This window comes from Rhinopithecus bieti, unplaced genomic scaffold (assembly GCF_001698545.2).
Source record: "Rhinopithecus bieti isolate Rb0 unplaced genomic scaffold, ASM169854v2 scaffold_26131, whole genome shotgun sequence".
Classification (NCBI taxonomy): Eukaryota; Metazoa; Chordata; class Mammalia; order Primates; family Cercopithecidae; genus Rhinopithecus; species Rhinopithecus bieti.
Window position 1 is genome coordinate 1,925,226 of NW_016812390.1, and position 24,539 is coordinate 1,949,764.

At 52.2% G+C, this 24,539-nt stretch overlaps 2 protein-coding genes across 3 annotated transcripts in view; one reads left to right on the plus strand and one right to left on the minus strand.

Moving 5' to 3' along the window:
- Positions 1 to 4,374, plus strand: part of XPC (XPC complex subunit, DNA damage recognition and repair factor) — a 33,164-nt gene extending 28,790 nt beyond the window's left edge. For both annotated transcript variants that reach the window (XM_017896252.1, XM_017896253.1), the window contains 5 exons: positions 559 to 693; positions 776 to 945; positions 1,493 to 1,586; positions 2,134 to 2,223; positions 3,349 to 4,374. In XM_017896252.1, coding sequence (XP_017751741.1) covers positions 559 to 693; positions 776 to 945; positions 1,493 to 1,586; positions 2,134 to 2,223; positions 3,349 to 3,567 — 708 coding nt within the window. In that variant the 3' untranslated portion in view covers positions 3,568 to 4,374. The remainder of the gene's footprint in view (positions 1 to 558; positions 694 to 775; positions 946 to 1,492; positions 1,587 to 2,133; positions 2,224 to 3,348) is intronic.
- Positions 4,375 to 5,833: 1,459 nt separating this feature from the next.
- Positions 5,834 to 24,528, minus strand: TMEM43 (transmembrane protein 43). The gene is made up of 12 exons (XM_017896236.1): positions 24,270 to 24,528; positions 19,950 to 20,099; positions 18,513 to 18,647; positions 17,801 to 17,895; positions 16,880 to 16,929; positions 16,540 to 16,609; positions 15,666 to 15,736; positions 14,590 to 14,711; positions 14,248 to 14,322; positions 13,577 to 13,678; positions 10,213 to 10,330; positions 5,834 to 7,934 (listed from the first exon to the last, which is right to left on the minus strand). The coding sequence occupies exons 1-12, from the start codon at positions 24,279 to 24,281 to the stop codon at positions 7,732 to 7,734; spliced, it is 1,203 nt and encodes a 400-aa protein (XP_017751725.1). The 5' UTR covers positions 24,282 to 24,528; the 3' UTR covers positions 5,834 to 7,731.
- Between the last annotated feature and the right edge of the window lie 11 nt (positions 24,529 to 24,539).

The following is a 24,539-nucleotide window of genomic DNA, read 5'->3' on the forward strand; positions in this document are numbered from 1 at the left end:
CACCAGTGCACTCCAGCCTGGGCAACAGAGTGAGTCTCCATCTCGGGTGGTGGCGGGGGGAAGCACTGAGAATAGTGCCTGGGACAGAGAACGCTCTATAAATGTTAGCTAGTGCTTGTAGTAAGAAAAGGGGAGCAGCCGGACACAGTGGCTTATGCCTGTAATCCCAGCCCTTTGGGAGGTTGAGGTGGGTGGATCACCTGAGGTCAGGAGTTCAAGACCAGCCTAGCAAACATAGTGAAACCCCATCTCTACTAAAAATACAAAAATTAACCGGGCGTGGCGGCAGACACCCAGCTACTCGGGAGGCTGAGGCAGGAGAATTGCTTGAACCCAGGAGGCAGAGGTTGCAGCGAGCCAAGATTGCACCACTGTACTTCAGCCTGGGTGACAGAGTAAGACTCCGTCTCAAAAAAAGGGAGAAAAAGCACCCCAGCTGGTAGGCGTGTTGTGAGGGTTCACCGGGTACCAGGCATGCAGCACTGAGCATGGTGCTGGGCCTGGTGCCAAGGAACTGGACACCTTTGTTGTCAACTGTGGCCGTGTCCTCTGGTGCAGATGGTGAAAGGCTTTTCCAACCGTGCTCGGAAAGCCCGACTTGCTGAACCCCAGCTGCGGGAGGAAAATGACCTGGGCCTGTTTGGCTACTGGCAGACAGAGGAGTATCAGCCCCCCGTGGCTGTGGATGGGAAGGTAAGGGCAACATCAGAAGGGGTCAGGACCAGGCTACCTGGTTCCCCTGCTGGCCAAATCCTGACGTGCTTACCTGCCACAGGTGCCCCGGAACGAGTTTGGGAATGTGTACCTCTTCCTGCCCAGCATGATGCCTATTGGCTGTGTCCAGCTGAACCTGCCCAATCTACACCGCGTGGCCCGCAAGCTGGACATCGACTGTGTCCAGGCCATCACTGGCTTTGATTTCCATGGCGGCTACTCCCATCCCGTGTGCGTGAGGGGCCTTCGATGGAGGCTAAACAGAGGGATGGGGAGGAGTGACTCCAGAGATGGGGATGGAAAGCTGGCATGGGGCTACTGGGAGTTGAGGCCTGGTGGCTCCAGTTTTCAGGATGTTACACTGGATTTGCAAAGTCATTGCTTTACCAATTCTGGCTTGCCTCCAGAGGGAACAGAGCCAATGAAACTGGCATCCTAATGCTGGATTAAAATGTTCTTCCCAGGTTCAGGAACTCACAGGCTGGTGAGCAAAAAACAGTCAGTGTCCTTCCTGGGCAGCTGCCTGGTTAGTGAGCTCTGTTCTGTGATGGGCAAGGCTGGATAGGGGCTTTCACTCCAGCTTTCTTAGGCAGAATCTGGGGAGGATTTTCCACAGGCCTGCCTTCTGCACGGAGGGTGTGGGACACTGGCTGACCCGGGACATCCTTCAGGACCCTTGGTGCTCAGATGTGGCCCACTGTCTTCTGCAAACCAGGGAGGGAGGAGAGGCAGAGCAGGCAGCAGGCTCAAGGGTTGACATCGCGTTGTGTCCCCACAGGACTGACGGATACATCGTCTGTGAGGAATTCAAAGACGTGCTCCTGACTGCCTGGGAAAATGAGCAGGCAGTCATTGAAAAGAAGGAGAAGGAGGTAAGCACGTAGGCAGAACTGAGGGACAGCAGAAGCGGGAAGCGACACTCAGCGAGTGGCTTCTTCCCTCCCCAGGCTGCATCCGTGTGTTCCCAGGCCCTTCCCAACCCTCTCTGACATCATGGCAGGCACCCGAGGGAGTGAGCACTGAATATAGCAGGCTCCTGCCCACCCCGCAGACTCACTATCACTGTCCCTGAGGAGCCTGGGTCTGGGCTCTGGGATCTACTGCCCCTGCTGCCCACACCTGCCTCTGTCTTGAATCGCCTGTGTCCAGGTTCTGGAAGACCTCACCCACTAAAGATTTTGGAGTCAGTAACGATTAAAAAGTTTTCTGTTTTTGTGGCTTTCAGGTATAGTCCACCACTTTGTAAATCAGATCAAATTTTTGGAAGTGAGACTTGGTTAAGGAGAGGCTGTATCTTAACTTAAAATCGTATATATATATATATATATCTGTCTTTATAAATTTACAGTTTCCATCTTTATATTTTTCCTGAAAATGTCAGTGCTTAAGACTTTTCTCCCACTTCATTTTTGCCTGCAGAAAAGGGAGAAGCGGGCTGTAGGGAACTGGAAGCTGCTGGCCAAAGGTCTGCTCATCAGGGAGAGGCTGAAGCGTCGCTACGGGCCCAAGGTCAGTGCAGGTTCTTTGCAGAGAAGACAAGCCCAGAGTCAGTTTCCTAGAGATGCAGCTCAGAAAGGCCTGGCCCAGATTCTGCCCCAGCATCAAGTCAGGGATAGCTTTGTGTTAGGACACCTCCGTCCTCTGTCTCCAAGGCCCCTTGTTTTTACCTTGTTGGGAGAGGTGTCCCTGGAGTGAGGCCTCAGCTGGCTCTTCTGCCCCAAGCCCTGTCCTAGTGTCCCCGTTTCTACTGTCCGCATGAGTGTTGCCATGGGTCTGATTTGGTGCTGAACACATAGGGAGAGGCAAGTGTCCTGCATTTGGGGCACCCTTCCGCCTTCCAGTGTTCCCGGTGCCTGTGACCATCCTGCAGGCCTGCAGTGGCCTGCCCAGTACCTCTCACAGCACCTGTCATGTCCCAGGCCAGGCTTGGATACAAGTGTGAATTTGACATGTAGCCCTCAAGGGGGCCCCTTCCTGAGGCAGACAGACCCTTGGCCCAGTTACATGGTGTAGTCAGTGCTGTGTCAGACACAGCAGAAACTGCTCTGGCATGTTTTGTTCCCTCTGCAACCCTCTGTGCTGCCTGTTTGCCTTTAAGCATTTTTTGTCACGCTCCTCATTCCAGTTCCTCTGGTGGAGAAAAAGCCCTTCATCTGGTTTTATGTTCTGACCAGCTCCTTGCCACCTTCTCCATCTAAACCTTCCCCAGCCTTCCCAGCTGGCAGAGAGTGCCGCCTCAGATCTTAGGGCTCCGAGGGCTGAATTGTGCATCTGGCCCGTTCAAAACATCATGTGCTTTCGTCCAGAAATGAGGTAGCAAATGCAAAGCACGGATCACAGGCATCCCCAGATGCGGTGGTGTGCTCCTAGAGGGCAGCTTCCTGCCCGGCCATCATCCTTGTGTTCCCCAGCACTCAGCTTATAGCAGGTGCTCTGGTGTCTGCTTCGATGCACCCCAGGCTAGGGAAGGCTCAGTAAGAAGGGTCTGGGCTCTCTTCCCGCCCCGTCCCATGCCCTCGTCCTCCCAGTTACAGAGTTTAGGGCAGGCTGGGAACTTGCTGCCTCTTCATGGGGCTTCCTGGTAGCTGATTACTGACCCTGGCCTGTGTCCTCCCACCACTGCCACCTGACTAGAGTGAGGCAGCAGCTCCCCACACAGATGCAGGAGGTGGACTCTCTTCTGATGAAGAGGAGGGGACCAGCTCTCAAGCAGAAGCAGCCAGGATACTGGCTGCCTCCTGGCCTCAAAACCGAGAAGATGAAGAAAAGCAGAAGCTGAAGAGTGGGCCCAGGAAAACCAAAAGGGAAAAGAAGGCAGCAGCTTCCCACCTGTTCCCATTTGAGAAGCTGTGAGCTGAGCACCCACTACAGGGGCGCCCACCACTTGCTGCTGCCCCGCTACAGGCCCCACACCTGCTCCGGGCATGCCCAGCCCCCGGTGGTGGGGGCTTCTCACTGAGAAGGCAAACTGAGGCAGCATGCACAAGGCAGGGCCAGGGGAGAGGAGGTCAAGCTGAGGAGGTGCTGCAGGTCCCGCCTGGCCCCAGCCCTTGTCAGATCCACCCAGGGTGAAGTCTTTAAAGCTTTTTGCTACCAAAGCCCACTCACTCTTTGAGCTACAGAACACTTTGCTGGGAGATACTCTCCTGCCTCCTAGACCTGTTCTTTCCATCTTTGGAAACATCAGTTTATGTATGGAAGCCACCGGGAGATTTCTGGATGGTGGTGCATCCATGAACGTGCTGATCCTTTCTTCCAGTTAGAGTCTTCATCTGTCCGACAAGTTCACTCGCCTTGGTTGCGGACCTAGGACCCTTTATCTGCAGGCCGCTTACCTTCCCCTGAGTCAGGCTTACTAATGCTGCCCTTGCTGCCTCTTTGCAGTAAGGGAGAGAGCAGAGAAATACAGGTCATCTCAGATTATGGAATTGCTGGGATCTAGTTTTCCAAGTAACATTTGCAGTGGCAGAAGCCTACAAAAAGAGCTAAAATCAGGAAAGAAAAGGAAAAATACGAATTGAAAATTAAGGAAATGTTAGTACAATAGATCAGTGTTAAACTAGATTCTATTCATTACTAGATAAAATGTATAAAGCTCTCTGTACTAAGGAGAAATAACTTTTATAACATTTTGAGAAAAAAATAAAGCGTTTATCTAAAGATTTGGCTCTATATTTTCTTTCAGATTTTTTTTTTTTAAGACAGGGTCTTACTGTGTTGCCCAGGCTGGACTCCTGGGCTTGAGTGGTCCTCCTGAAGGTTTTACCTCAGCTGGCCCTCACAACCACCGTGTGTGGTGGAAAGGCATTGTTCGGGAAACAGTCCCAGCTCCTCAGGACTGCAGGCACCCACACACCACTGCCTGTGCCCAGCTTCTTTCAGATTGGCATCAGTAAGAACACCCAGGTAACAGAGCAGTTTGTTCACATGTTGAGACAGCATGAAAGATTCTATTTTGTTTTCATGTAGGCTGGGAATTCATTACATATGGGATTTTTCTGTGTTTAGTGAAGAGATCTTGAGAGGAGCCATTAAAAATCTGAGTCACTTTTATCCAAGGGAAACAAACAAAACACTTGGTTTATGACTCATATGTGGCAAGAGGCTGGCTGGAACCTCTTGTTGAGAAACAGACTGGGGTTGCTATGGAAACTAGTCTCAGACTTCCTCACCAGAGCTCAGCCCTCCTAGAGGCAACTTGTTTTCTGTTATTTTTTTTTAAATTATTTTTTGAGATAGGGTTCCACTGTGTTGCGCAGGCTGGAATGCACTGGTGTGATCTCAGCTGACTGCAGCCTCCCCCTCCAGGCCTCAAGCAATCCTCTCACCTCAGCCTCCTGAGTAGCTGGGACCACAGGCATGCACCACCACGCTTGTCTTTCTGGAGTTGTGGATGATGGCATTGCCATGTCTCTGCAGAAATAACTTCAGGCATATGTCAGCTACTAGGAGGCATTATGGAAATGAAATAGTAGGTTCTGAGAAACAGAAGAGTAGGTTTGGGAAAGTTACCACTCACCTGCTTGTAAAAAATAAAGCACTCAAACTGCTAGCATCAGAGTGGGCAGTTAGCAGCCTTCCTTCAGAACAGGAAGCAAAATGAAGGAAAAATGAATGCCGCATGTGTCAGGTATTCTATTGGCTTTGTCTCATTTGGCCCTCACAACAACCTTGTGAGGTGGACAAGTGTTGTTCCCATTGTATTGTTGAGGGAACAGACTCAGATCTTTGATTTGCCCAACATCACAGCCAGTATGTAGCAATCTTTGGCTCAGAACGCAGGTCTGCATGCCAACTCAGGATGCCTTTGGCAGTGGAGCACACTGCTGCCCCTTCCACTTCTTCTAGCACATTCTGAAGATGGATGAAGCCTGAGTCATTCATTTTAAATCAAGCCAAAACAAAGTGGGCTTCAGTATGGAAGGCTTCTGAGTGCTAGAGATACTGAGTTGCCCTTAAAAAAAAATTATTTTAACCACTAAAAGCTCCAATTTCCACAAAATTCAGTTCTCAATAAATCCTATGGCTGAATTCTTTATAGAAATTTCAGAAAGAATGCCAAAAAAAAAACCCCTGAAACTAAAAACAGGATGTTTGTCAAAATCCCACACCAGAAGATATTTAGAAATTTATTTCACAATTTTAACCAAAATACAATGATATTACAAATTTGGTCTTCCAAAGCTTTCAAATTTTCTTAACATTATTTTCTCTTTAAGAACACTTTTGAAGTTGGCAGTAATTTAAAATCCTTATTAGAAAAAAATTAAACCAAAGCCCAAAGATTTTGCATTTAGTCATCATCTAAGTATACTGCGTGTTTTCCAAAAGCATCCTTTAAGAGTTTGGAGATTCGATGAAATTGCTCATGTAATACTGCTCACGTAATAAGCAGTTAGTGAATACTACTGTATCCTAAACCCAGATAAGTCATCTTGGGCTGGCTGTGTTTTTCTTGTGAAGAAACTCATTTATAGCACAGGCACCCCAGGCCAGTAGAAATGATTACAGATCACTGGTTTCAGAAGTTCTGACCCCTTATTCAGCTACCAGATACTTAGTTGCTAAAGGAATTACTCCCAGCAGGCACAAAACGGTTTCTGAATATGACAGAAAGGGTATACAAAGAATCATTTAAGGCATCTTGGTTACAACATACTTTAAAAGGGTGTGAGAGTAGTTGGGGAACTCAGAAATTTTGTGACTTAGGTGTGGGTGGATCTTATTTAGGAGGACTAAAGCTATGGACACAACACATGAAAGAACCAGTCAGAAGCAGCCATAGGAGGCCCAGGTGCCCACGTCGAAAGCACTCCCGGGTGAAAGCAGCCAGGCAGGCATGGGCACTGTACAGCAAGCCTCAGGCCTCAGTTCTTGATTGTGGTTGACTGGGGGTCACCATGAAGGTGCCCATTTAGTATAAAGCTTCCAACCTTTTCTCTAAATCTTTTCTTTAATCTTTTAAACCATCTTCAAGTGCATAGGGGAGTTTCTGATGCCAGAGGATGAAAGTAGGTGCTTTCTCCACCCTCTCCTCCCAGAGTGAAAACAAATCCTTTTGCTAATACTTGTTTCAAAAGCATCCGTTGTAAAGCTTCTCAGTGACACAGAATACTGAGAGGTAACTTTTTATCAGTCAAACCACATACCCAATTTAACACCTTTCGGTGCTCTGAATTCAATTGACAGACTAAAGAGTGTTTCCTGTAACAGTCTGAAATATTAATCATTCAAGTGTTTTTTTGTTGTTGTTTTTAAATCTTATTTCAGAAAACTTCCTCTTGGGGTAGAAAAGTACATACAAAGCAGCAAAGTAATGAAGAAAACCTTAAATAGGGCCTTCAGACATCCCACACACTACAAAGATTCTACCAAGCCATAAGATAAGTGTGAAGCCCAACGTACGTCCAGCTTTTCTCCTCACGACATCTTCAGTGTTTCTTCTCTTTTAAACACCAAACCAGGTTCCAGCCACAGACTGTTCTGGGTGTGCCTGCTTTGCGGGGTCCATGCCCAGTGTGTCTGCTGGTGACCCAGGACTCAGCAGTAATGACTAACGGCCGCCCTTCAGGATCACAGAAGTGCTTGGTGGTGGTGGCGGCAAAGTCTGGCACTTGTGTGCAGTCATGAGAAGCAGCACGCGGCAAGGCTGAGCCCTTTATCAGCAGGCCTCCATACAGCGTGTCTGCGTCGTCAGGTGTCAGTGGGCTGAGTGGCCGGCTGTACGCACTCAGTCCAAGAGAGAGGAAGGAACAGCAGGAGAAGCTGTCAGGTGGCCATTCGTGAGCTGCTGCTGACCACCAAAGCTGCTTACTGGCAAGAAGAGGTGTGGGGAAGACATGAGCTGGTGAACACCAACCCAGCGCTCATGCTGCCAAGTCTGGCCCCTGAAGAGGAGAGAGGGTGCAGAGTCCAAAACCAACAGGAGCTCCTGCTCTGGCATGGAGCTGGGTCAGAGGTGAGGGACGACCTGGATCCTAGGGCTCACGCAGGTGTCGGATGGGTGCCAGGGTCTTTTCACTCCAACTTTTTGGCCGGCACCCGTGTCCGAGCAACAATGATGGGCACCAGCGCAAGGCCGGCAATGAGGAGGGCCCATAGGGGCCGGTAGAAGAGCCAGCCAGCCGCCACGGTCAGCAGGGTCAGCGAGGTGGCCATGCAGAAGGCAAAGGCTTTCAGGCCAATATTGACCAGGTCTCGAAAGACAGGAAACCAGTCCACTGTGGAAAGGAGAAAGGTGATGAGGTGCCACCCGCTCTACACCTCAACAGCTCAGCAGATCGCTCCTGTCCCTAGGTGAGGATGGGCACCTGTTGCTACATGCGTGAGGAGGGGAGAGGGTCAGTGGGGTGGAAGGCAAGGAGCCTCGTTCTGAGAGCTAAGGGAGCACAGGAGCCTCTGCTATGAGCTGCGTGGCTGGGCACATTGAGCCATCCACTCTACCCTGCTCCAGGGGAGAGGACGTGGCAGTGCTTTGTAAACGTTAATACTATATGTGGAGAGTAGTCTGAGGCCAGTATAAATACATTTGCCTGTAATGCTGGAAATACCCTGGGTCCTGCACACTTATACAAGAGGCTGTGGATGGAGCCTCCTGTAAGTGCCTATTTGGGCCTCTCAGCCATTCCTAGAGGTGTTGGTTCATTCATGCAGCAGGATGTTACTGATTATTTATGTGCCCAGCACTGAACTGGCAGGTACTAGAGGAAATAAATTAGCCTAAGCATTGGCCTCTCCTCAAGAATCTCACAGACTATTGATCCAATAGGAGAAAGCCCAGAATGCAGCTAAATTAGTAAGGAATTACCCTATTCTTGCCTCATATGACCTCTCCAGGTTGGCATTCCATAGCTGATGTCCACTCAGGGAATCTTCGCTCAGTTCCCAGGCCACCAGTGGTCTGGAATCACTGGGTTTGCAGAGCAACCCCTGGTGCCCCATGCCTGCAGCACACCCTGGAAGCCACCACCTGGCCTCATCCTGGTCTGTTCCATACAGCACTGCTACTCAGCCCTTATAAGCCAAGTTCATGTTTCTGAATGTTGCCTATGTGTTAGATACCATGTGCACCATCTCATGAAGCGCTCATGCCCACCCCGTAAGGTAGGTACTCTTCTTAACTCCATTTTACCCACAGGGTCACTGAGGCTCAGGGAATTAAGAAACTCACCCCAAGTCCTCCTGTTAGAAAGTGCCAGAACCAGGATTTGAACTCAAGACTGTCTGGGCCCAGAGCCTGGGCTCTGAGCCACTGCTCTAATCCTTGTCTGTCTCCCTTGCTGTGGAGTCTTACACATGGCAGTCAGTATTTATCAAACACATGGGGGAGTGTGTGCTTCCCTGCTGCACTCCCGACTCACCCCACCCACCCTGGGGGTCCCTCCACGCTCTAAGTCTGTCCTGAGTCTGGCTCATTCCAGACATAGAGTGAATTGGGATCACAGACGTCAGAGATCCAAAGAAGGGCCACTGAGACAGACACGAGGAAACCAAGGCTCCAGAAGGGAACTGGTCTGCCCAAGGTCACACAGGCAAGAAAGAGGATTCCGTTTAAATGCTGATGTCTCCCTAATGTGCCCACCATGTCACTGGTCTTTCTGAGCACAATTCAGCTGTCCAAAGAAAGGCTCAAGGAGAGTCCTTCACTTCCCGAGCCTGTTTTCCGAACTGTAAACAAAGGAGGTGGTCCCCCCAGCTCAGACAGCCCGAGATGTGCAGCCAGACCTCTTCTGACTTGTGCATCTTGAGTGGGAAAGAGGTTTCTGTTGGCACCCAGAAAAGGCGTGACCCAAACATGTGACTGGAAGGGACACACACCAGGGAAAGGCTTGGATGGAGAGTCCTCTGAGGAACCCCATCCTCCTGGGCCCAGAACGTACTTAGTCACCCTGGGCACTCAGATCCCGAACACGCTGGGCCACAGGACTCCTGAGCTCGCTGGTGCCAACCTCAGGCCAAGGAGCGGCCCAGAACTCTCCTTCATGCTCCGGACTTGCTGACTGCCCAAATCTAGCCCAGGTTTTGGAGTGAGGAAGGAAGAATGATAGTTTTAGGTGTTTCCTATTTGCCACATTTCATAAAACTCTGCATGTGAGGGGTGAGGTGACTGAAGCTGAGGTGGGAAGGGAATGGTCAAGCATCCAGAGCTTGGACGTGACAGATTTCAAATGCAGGTCTGGCAGGCTCCCATGTGGTATTCAATTGTGGATCAAAGGAATGAGCAAATGAGCAAGCCAGTGGATGGAAGAACCTTCAGGCTGTGGAGTGAGACCAGTGCCCCAGAGTCAACCCCACCCAGCCTCGCCCCTGGCAGCTCCTGCCCTCAGCCTGCCTGCCTCTGCTCCCTCATCCCAAGGCTATGGAGCGGGGACACAGAGATGAGCCAAATACTTGGTCTCTGCGCAGGGGCCATCCCATCAGGCTGGAAGGGCTGAGATGATGCAACAGGAGGCCCGTGGGGGTGCAGGAGGGAGGGCAGTGACCCACCCTGACACCTACCCAGGGTGTAGAGGATCCGTGTCATAAGGTTGAGGCCCATGAACATGGCCATCCAGCCAGCTGCCCGCAGGCCCCAGGTCTTCATGGAGTTGCTCCTTAGTTCTCTATGAAACACCTCCTGCAGGACAAGGTGGGGCAGGTCAGGATGCTGAGGGCCAGCGGTGTACCCAGTCAGCAGGGCAGGTGCTGAGGGGGCTGGACCAACTCGGGAGCTGTTGGCCATTTCCAAACAGGCCAGAGGGAGGTGGGGCAAGCCTCCTATAGGGCTAAGTCATTCTGCCCATCTGGCAGAGCACAGGGCAAGGCATGAGATCTCTGTGGAAGGTACGGGCCCTCCTCAGATCAGAGGCTGCCAGCACTTGGAGCCCTCAGCCCACGGTCTCACCTGGAAGAAGCGGGACCCTCCCCACCACCCCTGAGCAGGTCTGAGCGTGCCTGCTGGGCAGCATGCTCTGTGCTATGTGTGTGATCTGTTTAATTGCGGACCCTCTGCACATGGCCTGGGACACCGCACCCGCCTTCTCAGGCTCCATCGCTGTCGCTGCCCCTCTTCCTGTTAGACGCTGCAATTCTTTAGCTGCTTCAGTCCATACTCTCTCCCTGGACATCCCATCTGCTTCCTTGGCCTCCATACGCTGTGACCCTCCAATTTAAAGCTGGAGCTCTGGCCCTCTCCTGGGCCTCACAAACCTGCGGCTCCCACCACCTCCTCAACATTTCCACTTGACATCTCGGCCTGTCCAGCGCTGACACTGGCGCCTTCTCCATCTCAGCACATGGCACACCTACCCACACACTCACATCTAGGGGAAAGACATGGCCCGCTCCTCCCCTACCACCCTATCCAGTCCAGGCCACATATTCCCGAGTCTCTCGCCACCGTCTGCCTGCAGGAGCCTCACTGGCCCTGCTTCTATCACCCCACTCCATGTTCTCCACACAGCCACCTGCCAGAGCCCTGCCACATCCCCCCAACACCAACCCTGCTGCTGGTGCCCTGACCCTGCTGGCTGCTGTCCCCAGTCCAGGTCGAGTGTCCTCTCGCCTCTATCTGTGCATAGGTTTGCTCTGCCTACAGCGATTGCCTGCAGTCATGCCTGACCAGCTTCCTACATAGTCTTCCAGCTTTGCTCAAACCCCACTTCTTCAGAGGGCTTTCCTTGACCCTCTAATCTGAATCAGGCCCTCTCTGAGTCCATAACAAAAACAGGTCACACTGATCCTTATTTGATACTGTCCGAAGCGTTTTACAAGTATTATTTAATTCTCAGATTCACTCAGTGAGGTAGGAATACTTACCTCCAATTTACAGATGAGGAAACAGGCTCTGAGAGGGCACATAAGTCATGTGCCCAAGGTCTCACCTCAAGCAGTTAACTAAACCCTACATTTCCAAGAGCAGGGAGCATGTCTGTGAAGTACCTGGTGTTCAATGAAAACTTTCTGAATGAATGAATAATCCTCAACAACCAAACCAGTTAGGGATGATGTGACTATTACTAATAGTACTTAAACATTTTCCCCTTCACGAATGAGGAAACAGGCTGAGAGATCAGCACCAGCTCAAGGTCCTGTAGCAGGTGGGAGGCAGCGCCAGGGCCGTCTGCAGTGTGCCTGCTTGGGCAGCTGTACTCTCCTGCCCCTGGGACTGGAATCGGGGCATCCTGATTTTTGTCCTGAGCTGTCTGCCTGGCTCTGGGCCTTTTCTTCCACTTGGCAGAGACCCCAGACCTTGTGTGGGGGTGGGGTCCAGGCTGGGGGAAGACAGGGCTTTGGGATGCTAAGCAGCAGGAGGTCCCGGGGGTGAGGAGGCCGCCTGAACATCTGTACTGCAAGGCCTTCCTTTCTGGGGCATTACCTAAGCCATGGGCCCTATCCACTCCTCTCTGGAGGGGTGGCTCTGTGAGCTGGGCCTCAGCCCTGGGAGAGAGAGCAAGGCCTGGACTGGGCCTCCTAATTTTAGAAACTCGCTGGGGACCCTCAGCTGCTGGTGAAGGGTGACTCATGGCCTTTTAGGCTGGGAGGTGGCAGCCCTACCCTGAGGTTGGTAACTGGGCTCCTGGGCAACAGCCTGACCACAACCTAGCCCTGGCCACGTAGCAGGAGTGGGTGAGGCCCAAGCACCACCACGGGCTGGAGGTTAAGGGGACAGATGGCTGCTGACGATCTAATAACAGGAACAAAAGGTCACAGCTAACCCCTGATGCCTGGCTGCTGCCTTGCCCCTTTCTCACCCTTCTGGCATGAAAACTCCAGCAGTCCTGGTTAAGGCAGGTATAGAGTGCCCCACCAGGGATATCTGTGTTCATCAACAACAGAAAAACTAAAGACTCGATTTTTCTGCTGCAAAGAAGGATTGCCTGCCTAGAGAAGACAGGCTAACTTTTAAGGCATAGAACTGAACTAATCAGCACATCTTGGCACCCCTTCTCCTTGGGACCCGGGGGAGATATAGCCCTCCCAGTGTAAATACAATGGGAGAGGGATACTCAGGTAGCTGAGGCCCAAAACCCTTCCCTGCCCTCCTGATGTTCTGGAAGGACACAGACCATGGTGGAGCCCCCCCACCCACTCCCTCTCCCTGCTCTGGGCTGTGGCCACGGCACTCTGGGTGCCCCCTGAAAAGGTGAACCCTTTTGTGCCCGGACTGGGCTGTTCTTGCTGGAACTACTGACTGACCACTAATTCTTCCAGGGTTAACCCCTTCTCGTCAGCAAAACTCACTTGTCAGAGGCCCTGCTTGATCACTGTAGAAATGGATGTCCTATTCTGATGTCCACTGGTATCAGAGCACCTGTTCTCTTTCCAACACTCGGCACAATGCATCAGTACTTACGAGCTTCTGTCACTCTCACTCCTCTACTGGACAGTCTGTGAGGCAGAGTGAGTTTAGTGCCTAGCACAGTCCTGCACACTGAGGGTTCATGACAGACTCAGCATCCCCAGTCCAAAAACCCAAACGCTGAAATGCTCCAAAATCCAAAACTTTCTGAATACCAAAATGACACCACAAGTGGAAATCCCACACTTGACCATATGTGACGGGTTGCATTGTATAAAATCACCTTCAGGCGATGTGTACAAAGTATACATGAAACATAAATAGATTCTGTGTTTAGACTTGGATCTCATCCCCAAAAGATCTCATTATGTATATACAAATATCTGCAAATCCAAAAAAATCTGGAATCTGAAACACTCCTGGTCAAACACTTTGATGAGGGATACTCAAAATTCCGCTATTTCTTCTTCTTGCCTCATTCACTGGCTATGACCCCTGGTAGTGTGATCTTATTAAATAACCACTAGAAGGAAGGAAGGACATGCTTGTTCCCCCACCTTACGAGTGGGGCACAGCACTCACCTCTGCGGAGAAGTCCCCATGGTGCAGGAGCAGTAAGGTATCCCCAGACTTGGTGGAGAATGGGACTAGCTGGTCACCCCGCTGTCGGGCAATCACAGTGACCTGGACAGAGGACTTGGCGTTAGAGCCGAGGGGTGACCAGCAGGAGACACGCCCCCAAGAGCCATGGCCAACCCTCCCGGGACTGGGTGCCAGCCAGGGAAGTGAGAGCACAGAGACCCTGGGGCTTCTCTCTCTATATGTCCACCTGGGGTGCATCAGCCCCTGCAGCTCTGGCTGAGCTGCTGCATTCAAAGCTCCAGGCAGTACCTTGGGCTGTGGGCAGAGCAGGGGCTGGGGCGGGACTGCACACAGGCCAGGAACGCAAAACTAATTACTGACGGATCAAAACGGGCTTGAGGAGAGGGTCTGCATGTGACTGGAACACCTGTCATAAGGCGCGACTGTGAGACCCCTTTGGAGCTGCCCTTCTTAAAATGGGGTCCATGGATGGCTGTGGGGACATGGAGCTCTGAAACTGCTCAGAAGCATGCCTGGCTGAGAGTGCGTGCGAGCGTGTGCTTTCCCCAGGGGAAACGGAGTCCAAGTGCTCCTGACATTGACAAAGCTGCCTTTGTCCGGGGCAGTCGTGAGGCTCTGACTTAGTGTCTGCCCCTGGGAAGCCAGGTTACCATGTGAGCCGGGCCCAGGTCAGGGTCATCGCCGCTCAGTCCGGCATAGGAAAAGGAGATGCGCAAGTCTCCCACCTGGGGGTGGAAGAGAAGCAGGGAGAGTAAGGCAGGGAGTAGCTGACCCGGGCCCAGGTCCAGGATGCCTCGGCCACGTCCCTCAGGCTCTTCTCCCACCTCCACACCCGTGCCCAGGCTGTGCTGTCACCCAGAAGGCCTCTCCCACTCCAGCTGCACTTGGCCAAGTGCAGCTGTGCATGCAACTGAACTGAATCTGCCTGGTGCAGGAACCTGATCCTAGGGCCCCGACCCTCCTATTTGGAAAGCCCAAGCCTCCCCACGTACCTCCGGATACTTGGGATTTTCGCTGTGGTAGAAAAAGTCTCCACGGCGAATGATGTCCACGTGAGGGTCCTCCAGCTTAGACAGGCTCAGGGGCTTGAAGTTGTCGACTTTGTCGATGAGGCCTGGGGGACCAGAGTGGTTAGAAACCCAGTGGACTAGGTGAAAACCTCAATCTGCAAAGTCCCTGGCCTGACCCCCTTCCCCCGCGCCCTTGAAGCCTGCACACGTGGCTCCCGCCTCCGGTGCCTCTTTCGAATCTGTCTCGTCCACGGCTTCCCCTGGGTTAGACCATCTCCTCCAGGAAGCTTTCCCTGTGCCCTCTCCCACCAAGTCAGAGTGACCACAGCACTGGGAGTGGCCTTAGCCCTTTTCCCTTCCATCAAGGTTACAGCCATCCATGTCCAAGCCTGACTTGCCTCCTGGGTTGAGAGCTACTTGAGGGCAGGCCCAGCTGGCACAGCAGGCACCATCCAGCAACAAAGCAGACAGAAGGCGGCCAGGCCAGGCTCAGGATCCCCCAGCCTCCCCACAGCTATCTGGGCCCTTGGTATCTTCTCCCACCTTCACGGGTCAGGCCCAGGAACAGAGCCCCAGGGTTACTCCGGCCCATGGTGCCACCTTGTCCCTTGCAAGCTTCTCTTTGGAGTCAATGGGGGGTGCCTGTGATGAGCTAGTGCCTTCCTGGCACAGGTGGGACTCAGAGGGGGAGGCCTAGGCTGAGAGCACTGAGCTGCCCCATGTCTACTACTAGCCAGAGTCTGCTTGAGGAAGGAGACTGCGTGAGGAAGGCAGGCAGACACCGGTACGCAGCAGGGTGAGGATGCACGCCTGAGTCATTCTCTGGAACAACCCAGGTTTCAGAGGAACCTGGTAGGATAGAGTGGGGTGGGGGTTTCTACATCAGCCCTTGCTCCCTGGGGATTCGCCTTCCCCTGGCCGCCCAAAGCATAGTGGTGGGAAAGGTTTAGACTGATCCTGTGCCTTTAGCCATCTGAAGGCTGAGTGCTGTGAGCTCCGGCCGTGGGAGGGGCCTTGTGCTTCTGGCACAAGCTCCTCTGGAGAGGTCTGAGACTTACCTGGCGAGAGGAAAAACCTGCCAATTTGGACAAAGGGGGCTGTTGCCGTGAATGACTCCACTGCCATGGCACTGTGGGAGAGAGGAAGCTGTCAAGAGATGGGCACCAGTGTGGGAGCTGCCTGGGTCCCTTTGGGTTGTTTGTGCTGGGCAGGGTCCCCACCTGGGGGTTCCTGCAAGTCCAGATTAGCCCAGGCACAGCAGACATCTTTTCTTGTCCACCCCAGGGCCCCTGTGCCCCCTCCCCCGGGCTGAGTGCCCTCACTCTGTCTCCTGTTCCCTGGAGCTTCCTACCCTCCTGCCTAGACCCCTGCCAGCCTGTCCTGCCCCACCCACCGCTGTCAGATATATCTTGCATGGACTTTACACCCCTCACTAGCCCCTCCCAGAGCATTCCATCCCCTGACCATCTTACTGGCACAGCCCAGACCATTGCTGAACAAGGCCTGCTCTCTAGCCACACACAAGTGTTATGCCGCCCTCACCACTGGCATGCCATGGAGCTAACCTCCCTCTGCTGAAATCCTGAGAAGCCTCAACAAATGCTGCTGCCTCTGGAAAGCCTGTCCTAATTGTCCTCCCACCCATGGCAAACCATGAACAAAATGCTTGCCTGTCCCCGTGTGCACATCCCCTTAGATGCTTAGTGTAGGCCTTTCATTTGTGACTTGTTTGTGGGGAGCTCGTTGGGGGTCAGGGGAGACGGGTCTCTGTGTTCCTGGTGCCCAATACAGGGCTTGGTCTCAAAACCATGTCCCACATTTTCAACCCATGGAGCAGGATTAACTCAATCCCGTTATTCAGATAAAGAAACTGAGGCTAGAGACCTGTCAGTGTAGACAAGGCTGCAGTCAGGCTTGGGGCCTGGCTCTCACCTGGGGTTTTTGTGGCCAATCTCTCGGTCGAAGTTTTTGCTGTTGATGATTTCTGACCTCCATTCAGTGTCTGCTCGGGGAGAGGAATCAACTCAGAGCCTGGGTAGGAGTGGCACGTGGCTGATACCCACCAGCCCAGTTCCTCCTATCTCCCAGCCAAAGGGGTGGGTCAGGGAGCCTCACTGGATGGCTGGGAGAGCAGGACTCTGAAGACTGGCACCCAGGGATTCTGATGCCTGGTGCTGAATCCTTCTCATGGCCCAACCCACAGCCCTGCTGTCCAGCCACTGCTGTGGGCCCCCACCATGGGTAGAGACCACGTGAGGGGCCCAGTACTCACTGTAGGAGTACCTCGTCTCCTTCTTCACCTGCCCATCCTCAGTGTACTCCCTGCAGGGAAAGCAAGGCAGCCATGGGGGTTAGCCTCGTCGCCCTGGACAGTCTAACCTCTAAGCATCTGAGCCAGAAGCAACCTCAGGGTTACCAGATGCAGACTCCCCAGATTGGAGCAGATGCCTTCTCTACATCAGCCCCAAGATAGGGCACTCACTCCTGACAGCCAGCCAGCTCCCGCCCTCGAAGGCGCTGCCTGGAGGAAAGCGCGTTCCCATCCTGAGCTGAAATCTACCCCCACTGGCCTTACACCAAGGGGCCCAGCCCTGCCCTTTGGGCTCAGAGATCTGGTTGCACCCTGTGCTCTGGGACAGCCCTGCAGGGGCCTCCTGAAGCTGCCCTTCTGCTCCTCCCGTCACCTCCCCACCCATTGGTCACAGTCCATGTGATTCAGGTGGGGCTGAACCCACCCCCAGCTCCAGGTGACCCCAGCCCTGGTCAATGAGAACCTGCCCCGGGACTCCTGTCAGAAATGATAAGTTGTAAGTGGAGAGAAGATGGGACCAACACAGCTGATGGGAAGGCAGAACACACAGAGATGCAGTGGGGTCTCGGGGGTGACATGCTGATCCCAATGACAGTGTTTCACGCCTGCTCCAAGTCATGCTTCAAGCCTGTGCATCTCTGGAACTTCCCAGATGTGGGAGTGACTCGATCCCCCTTTCCTCTTGGGGCCACTCTTCACTGGATTTTTGCCACTTTCAAATCACTGGCTATTAATTTGGGGATAATTTCACACTTTTCTGATAGGAAGATGTTATCCTTACATTTCAAAGGCATCAAAATGAAAGGTATCTGCATGTTATCCTGACACCTACACCTCACTCATCCTTTACCCCAACAGAGTTTTCAGCCCCTGGTGCCTCACCTGGACTCCTCAGTTTCTACCCACTGGTACATCTCCACGTGCCTCCGTAGTTTCACAGCCGGAAGATGAACCCCATAGTTTGGATCAGACAAAAGCTTCAAACAGAATCAAGGAAACCAAAAAAATAAAAGATAAGATTCATGTCAGCCCAGAAAGCCTGGCTGAGGGGAAGCTGGACTGGAAGAGGAAGAAATAGAGAAGGGGACAAGGGTGGAGAGCCCTAGGCTGCTTTGCAGGGGAGGATCAAGGACACTGCCTGTCCCAAGTTCTTCACACATAGCGCCCGTGACTCTCACAGCACAGGCCTGGGCTGCATGGCCCAATGGCATGGTGCCAACAGCGTACAGGGTGTTCAAGTAACACGAAAGCTCTGGTGCCCAGGGTAGTTTTGTGGCCTTGCACTGGTCACACACAGTCATCACAATCATGAGAGCAACTCCTTGAGTGCCAGCCACTGTATCAAGATGTTAGTTATCTCATCTCACCAAATCCTCAAGGCTGGCCACAAGCTTGTTACTATTACCATCCCCATTTTATACATGAAGACACTGAGACTCAGGATAGACAAGTCCACACAGCTGCTGAGCGGTGGAGTCGGGAATCACACCCATGTGTGACCATCTCCAAGGCCCATGCTTTCAAAGCCTCAGCCAGACAACATCCAGGATAAGCCCCGAGCCACTGGCAGGTCAGCATCCCCTGCCAAGCCTACCTTGGATGTCCGCAGGGCGCCAATGATGTGCACCAGCCTTCCTTCATTCTCTGGCGCCACACTGTGGATGCTGTCAGGGGACACCACAAGCGAGAGCCCTTCAGCCAACGAGGTTGCTGTCTTCAATGCACGGCCCTGGGAGCAAAGGGGAGTGGGGATTTCAACAACTCGGGCGGCTCAACATGACTGTGCTTGTTGCAAAGTATCAGGGTAGGATGGGGCCTTGGGGAGCACTGAGACCCATCTCCCCACTGTACAGTTGGAAAAGTGAGGTCTGGCAAGTGGAGAGTAAGGACTGGAATTCAGATTCCTGCTTTCTCAGGCAGACTTCTTCCCACTGCCCCACTGGTTCCCACTAGCCCCCACCAGTCTTAGCACTGCCCCAGTGGTGGGAACAGCTGATGTTTCTGCCTGCCTGTCTCTTTCTCCCCATTTTTCTCTGCCTTCTTTTTCTTAATTTTATTTTTATGTTTAAATTTTTTGTAGAGATGGGGTCTTGCTATGTTGCCCAGGTTGCTTTTGAACTTCTGGCCTCAAGCGATCCTCCCTCCTTGGCCTCCCAAAGTGCTGGGGTTACAGGCCTGAGCCACCATGCCTGGCTCTCCTCTTCCCTACTCAGTCCATGTGGTTTACCTAGGTAGATCTGAACCCCTGTTCAAATCATGTGACCCAGACCTTGCCAATCAGAACATGTGAGTGACCCCTGGCCACGGAGACTGATTCAGAGGACTGACAGCCAAGCCAGGACACTGAGAGATTGCCCTGTAACTGTTGTTAAATTGATTTAGAAATATGCTGTTGCATCATGAGGTCTTATTAAAAAAAAAGGAAAAAAAGAAAGCGAGACAGAGACAGAGAGAGCGAGAAAGAAAGAAAAAAGAAAGAAAGAAAAAGAAAGAGAAAGAAAGAAAGAAAAGAAAAGAAAAGAAAAAAGAGGAAGGAAGGAAGGAACGGAGGAAGGGAGGGAAGGGAGGGAAGGGAAAGAAGGGAGGGAAGGGAAGGAAAGGAAGGAAGATAAACAAATGGTTTTTCTCTTCCCTGGGCTAAGTGGTTGGATGTAAGCCAGTTGCTGGGGCCACATTTGCCATCACAGAGGAAGTGCCTGCCCAAGAAATACACCATAATAGAGAAAAATAGGCTAAAGATGAAGAAATGGAGACTCCTGGTGACCCAGCATGAACACCTGGATCCAACTATGCCTGAGGCAGGTGCTAAGCCCTGGATTTTCAGGTGTGTGAACTGATCTACTCCCCTTCCTGCTCACATCAGCTGTGGGATGCATCACAATGCAAAGAACTGTGATTAACTCAGTATCCTTCTTTCTCTTTTGTAAAATCTAGGCCCTTTATTACCAAATCCAGCCTCTGGGTTCATAACCTTTGCTCTCTGACATGGTGGGGACTCTCACTCTACACAGGAAGACCCCAGACATTTTACCTCATTGGTGAAAATTAGGTAGAAGGAGAGCAGGAAGGTCATGAGCCCCACGACCATCCCACCCGAGGTCTCACTCAGCCGCTCCAGGAAGCCTGGCTGGGAGCCGGTTGTAACTTTGACATGTTCTCTCCGGGTACTGGTACTGGAATACTGAAGAAAAAGCAACATAGTCACAGAAGGAAAATTAGTTTTTTAAAAATAAATGAAATTTGCTATTTATTTATACTGTTTTTTTTTTTTTTTTTTTAGTTTTAACCGTATGTGGTAAAACACACAGATACTCAATGTGCAGTTTGGCTAGGTACAAAATATTTCCATCACCCCAAAAAGTTTCTTTGTGCCCCTTTCCTGCCAACTCTCCCCCTCTCCACCAACCAGAGGTAACTGGTAGGGATGGGGAGAATCTGAATTTGAATTTCTCCCACTGTAGATTAGTTTTATTTCTTCTAGAACTTGAGAAAAATGGAATCAGGGCACCAACTCCTTTCTGCCCAGCTTCTTGGACTCAGAGCACTGCTTTTGCAATTCATCCACGTTGTGGTGTTTATCAGGAGTTTGTTCCTTTTCAGGGCTGAGTAGTATTCCATTTATGACTATACCACCATGTGCTGAATCATTCGTCAGTGGATGGGTATCTTGGCAGCTTCCAGGTTTTGGCTATTATGAATAACGCTGCTGTGAACATTCATACATGAACCTTTATGCAGACGTGTGCTTTCATCTCCCGTAGGAATATACCTAGGAGTACAACTGCTGGCTCACAGAGAAGATGTGTGTTTATGAAACTGCTAAGCTATTTTACTAAGAGGTTATTAGAGAGGTATTTTTAATTAAATTCAGCAAACAGTGGCTGAGCTTTCTGAGGGCAGTGCTAGCCCTTGTGGGGTCAGAAGTAGACAGTCTTAGGGCAGTGACGTCACAACCATAAACAATACTAGAAGGTCAATACAGAGTGTCCTGTGAGAGGGGTGGACTCAGTGCTCAAGGAGTGACCCCTTCCAGCTGGGGTATCAAGGCAGGCTCCCTGGAGGAGGGGGCATTTGAGTGGAATCTTAGAGACAGACCTTAGGGGAAGAGCATCCCTAAAGGGAGAACCATGTCAGCAGTGATAAGGAAGTAGGAAGTGGTCCTGGGGGAGCAGCTGCCTATCTGGTTTGGCTGGGTTGTGGGAGGGATGGAGGAAGAAAGGGCTTGGAGCTAGGCATTTCTGGGCAGGTTCACAGTGGGCCTCAAACTCAAGGGTGAGTGGATCAGGCTTTGGTCAATAACACAGGCATGATTTGGGGTGCATCCACTGCTGATCAAAAGCATCATCGTCTAGGGCAGGATTCTGGAGCCAGAAGAACTGGGTTTGAATCTATGCTTTGCCACATACCAGCTACAGGGTCTTGGGCAAAAGCAATTTCACCACTTTGTGCTTTCCATTTCCTCTGTACATAGGGTTGTGGTGAGAAGCAAAGAACATAGTTATTGGGGGGCTCAGGGCCGAGGGCTTGGTAAGCACTATACACATGTTAGCTAGTGGGAATGTTACCCGATTTCTCTACAACTGATACTGGGCTGGCACCAGGCTGGGGTGAGCTGACAAAAATCACAAAGATATAAAGTGGGGCCCAGCTAAGACAGTGCCCTATCCTGGCACTGGGGGCCAGAGGAGTGATTTGAGTCAGAGTCTCTGCTTGGACAAAGCTGATGTCACGTTCTGATTGTCTTTGAATATCACCAGCCAAGGCCTCCAGTGACCAGATGTCCATGAATCCAGAAGTCGTCTTGACTTTCCATACCATTTGGAAACATTAGGGGAGGAAATCACCACAGGCAGGCAGGTGACCATCATAATGATGACAATAGCAAACACACCGGTCTATCACAGGCCAGCCCACAGGAAGCCCAAAGAGCTGGATGCCATAACGACCCCATTTCAATGATAAGAAAATCGGGCTTGGGGATAAGTCATCTTCCCAGATCACACAGCTTCTAAGAGGAGGAAGAGTTAGGATTCAAATCTGGGCAGACTGGAGACTACTCTCCTATTATTCCAGTCTGTGCTCCCCATCTCTTGGGCTACAATGTGAGTTGAATGTTGGGTGCCAGTTGCAGGCAGCAACAGGAAAAGGAGGCGTGGCTTCCTCTTGGGCCTCCCCTCAGCCAGCATCAAGATAAGGGGCTCAAAGACGGCCTTGGAGGGAAGGAAGAGAGGTACAGGAGGGTGCCCCTCAGGCTAGGGGAGGGGTGAGGTAGGCAGTGACATGACATACCCAGCCCATATTCTGAACCAAAATTCCCAGTAAACATGGAGGATCATAAAGGATCTATATATACACACATATTTATATATACATATATATTACATGTATACACACATTATATAAACACACACACACACACACACAGACATCCCCAGTGACACATCCCCTCCCAGTCCCAGCACTCAGGACTCAGAAGAAATGAGCAATGAGTGGTGGGAACAGAGGCTGACACATAAGCCCTGGAAATGGACAGAACTGGGTTCGATGCCCAGGTTCACCAATCACTTGCTGTGAAGCCTAGGTAAATTGCTCTACCTCTCTGATTCTGTTTACTCACTTATAAAGTGGAGAAGGGAATAGTACCTTCACCATAGGTACTGCTGCTGCTATACTGATTGAGAATTCTGTTGCCTCCCTACTCCATCCCACTATCTTCTTCCTCAACCAGCCTAGTGGCTGCTGTAAATGTGTACCCAGCTACTGGATGAATCAACAAATGCTTGGCAGCAGAGGATACTCAAATGCATGTATGTTCCTTGGTGAGGGGCCAGGTCTCAATGTACCCAAGATGATCTCTATTCACTGGGACCATCTGTGCTCCCCTCTGCAATGACAGGCTAGTTTTCAAGTATTAAGTACCTACGACACACCAGGCACTGTGCTAAGCAGTCTCCCTTAAATGTCACAGTAACTGATCCATGAGGCTACATAAACCTGGAGAGATGAAAGCCACACAGCTACTGGGTGGAAGAATCTGGATTGCCCCCAGGTCTCCCTAACTCCAAAGCCTGCCCTTTGCAGCATGTTCCCGTGTCACAGCATGCCAAGCCGGCCACAAGAGTTTGGGCAGGTGCCTTCCCCTGCTGGGGAAGTTCACCATCTGTAAAATATGGTGGTGGTGGTGATGGGAGCAGACAGAGTCCACATACTACAAACAGGCTGGTCTCCTGACTGCCCTCTCTCCTGGCCGAGCCTGAGTCTCTCGCAATACCTCTGAGGCCTTTCTAGGTACACCATTCAAAGCTTCTAACCCTCCTGTGGGCCCAAAGTGTCCTGGGAGTGTAGATGATACTAATCCGAGACAGAGTGTACTAGGGCTGTGGGTGATGCACACCCTGGCCTCTCAAGGGGTGTGGGAGGCAGAGAGGACGTTTGGGGACAGAGGCAGCGTCTGGAAATAGGGTGTGACAGGCAAGGGGAGAGCTGCTAGGACACTCTACCAAAGCAGGAGGGAGGGTGTGTCTGGGGCTGGCTGGGTTCCTAAGCGGGCCCTAGAAGCACTTTCACAGAGGAGGGGAGAAGTGAGTCACCAGCTTCTCCCACGCCCAGCGCCCTGGTAGGAGGCGCTGCTTGGTGTGCTGAATGAATGTTGGGCTTAAATAGTTTCCCGAGAAAGGCTAGTTGCAGGGAGAAGAGGCCTTGAAGGAACAGCCCTCGGCCAGGCCTTCTCCAACCAAATCCTTGCTAGGAGGAGGAGGGGCCCTGACAGTAGAGAAATGCTCCCTCTCCCCCTAACTCCTTCGCTCCCAGCCCAGCCTAAGCTTTTTGCAGCATCACAGCCTCGGTTTACACAGCCTCCCTAGAGCGGGGAGCTCTCTGCCCGCCAGGACAGCCCTGTCCGTCCATTGCTGGACAGCTCCACTTGGGCTGGGTCGTCTTCCTCCCTCCCAAGGGAATGGCCCCCTCTCTGAGCTCCCGTCCAGCTCTCATAATGCGCAACCTTGGGACGGTTTCAGGGCCCCAACATACAGGAGGGAACTGGGAATCAAGGAGGAGCCGCGGAGAGGCGTACAAGCAGATCGTAGTGCGGGAGCAACACCTCCGAGTCCGCCTCCGCACGAACGCCGAGGACTAGGCGGACCAAAGAACACGGACAAAAGAAGCCTGGACGGGTCGAGAGATTAACAGAGGGATGAGCTCGCGAAGGCACCAACACGGCGCGCAGAGGGAGATGCGGGCCCAGCCGCAGAGAGGAGCTCCAGACGGCGAAACGGACCCAGAGGCCCCCGGGGAAGAGCCCCAGGGCGATGGAGAAGCCTGGGTGTGGCCCAGCTGGCCAGGGGACACTCACATTCGCGGCCATGGTGGGACCCGGCTCGCTGCCGCCGCCTCGCGCTGTTCAGCTAGGAAGTGGGCTGACGACTGGAGCGCGGAGTCCAGCGGCCTCTTGCCAGCCGCAGCTTCGAAAATCCGCGTGGACTCCAAGACCAGGACGGACTTACTGCAGTTAACGCCCCGTGTGCCCAGTGTTTCTGCGCATGCGCGCGGCGAGACCTGGAAACGAGTCAGGGACATTGCAGTACCTCATTGATGCGCCTGCGCACTGCAAAGCTTTCTGGGA

Bases quoted from the DNA above. Each gene is read 5' to 3' on its own strand.
- TMEM43 (XM_017896236.1), bottom strand. The intron at 15,737-16,539 runs GTGAGAGCCAGG...TCTCTCCCACAG, and splicing joins ATTGGCCACAAAAACCCCAG to TGCCATGGCAGTGGAGTCAT. The intron at 14,323-14,589 runs GTACGTGGGGAG...TTCCACCCCCAG, and splicing joins AAAATCCCAAGTATCCGGAG to GTGGGAGACTTGCGCATCTC.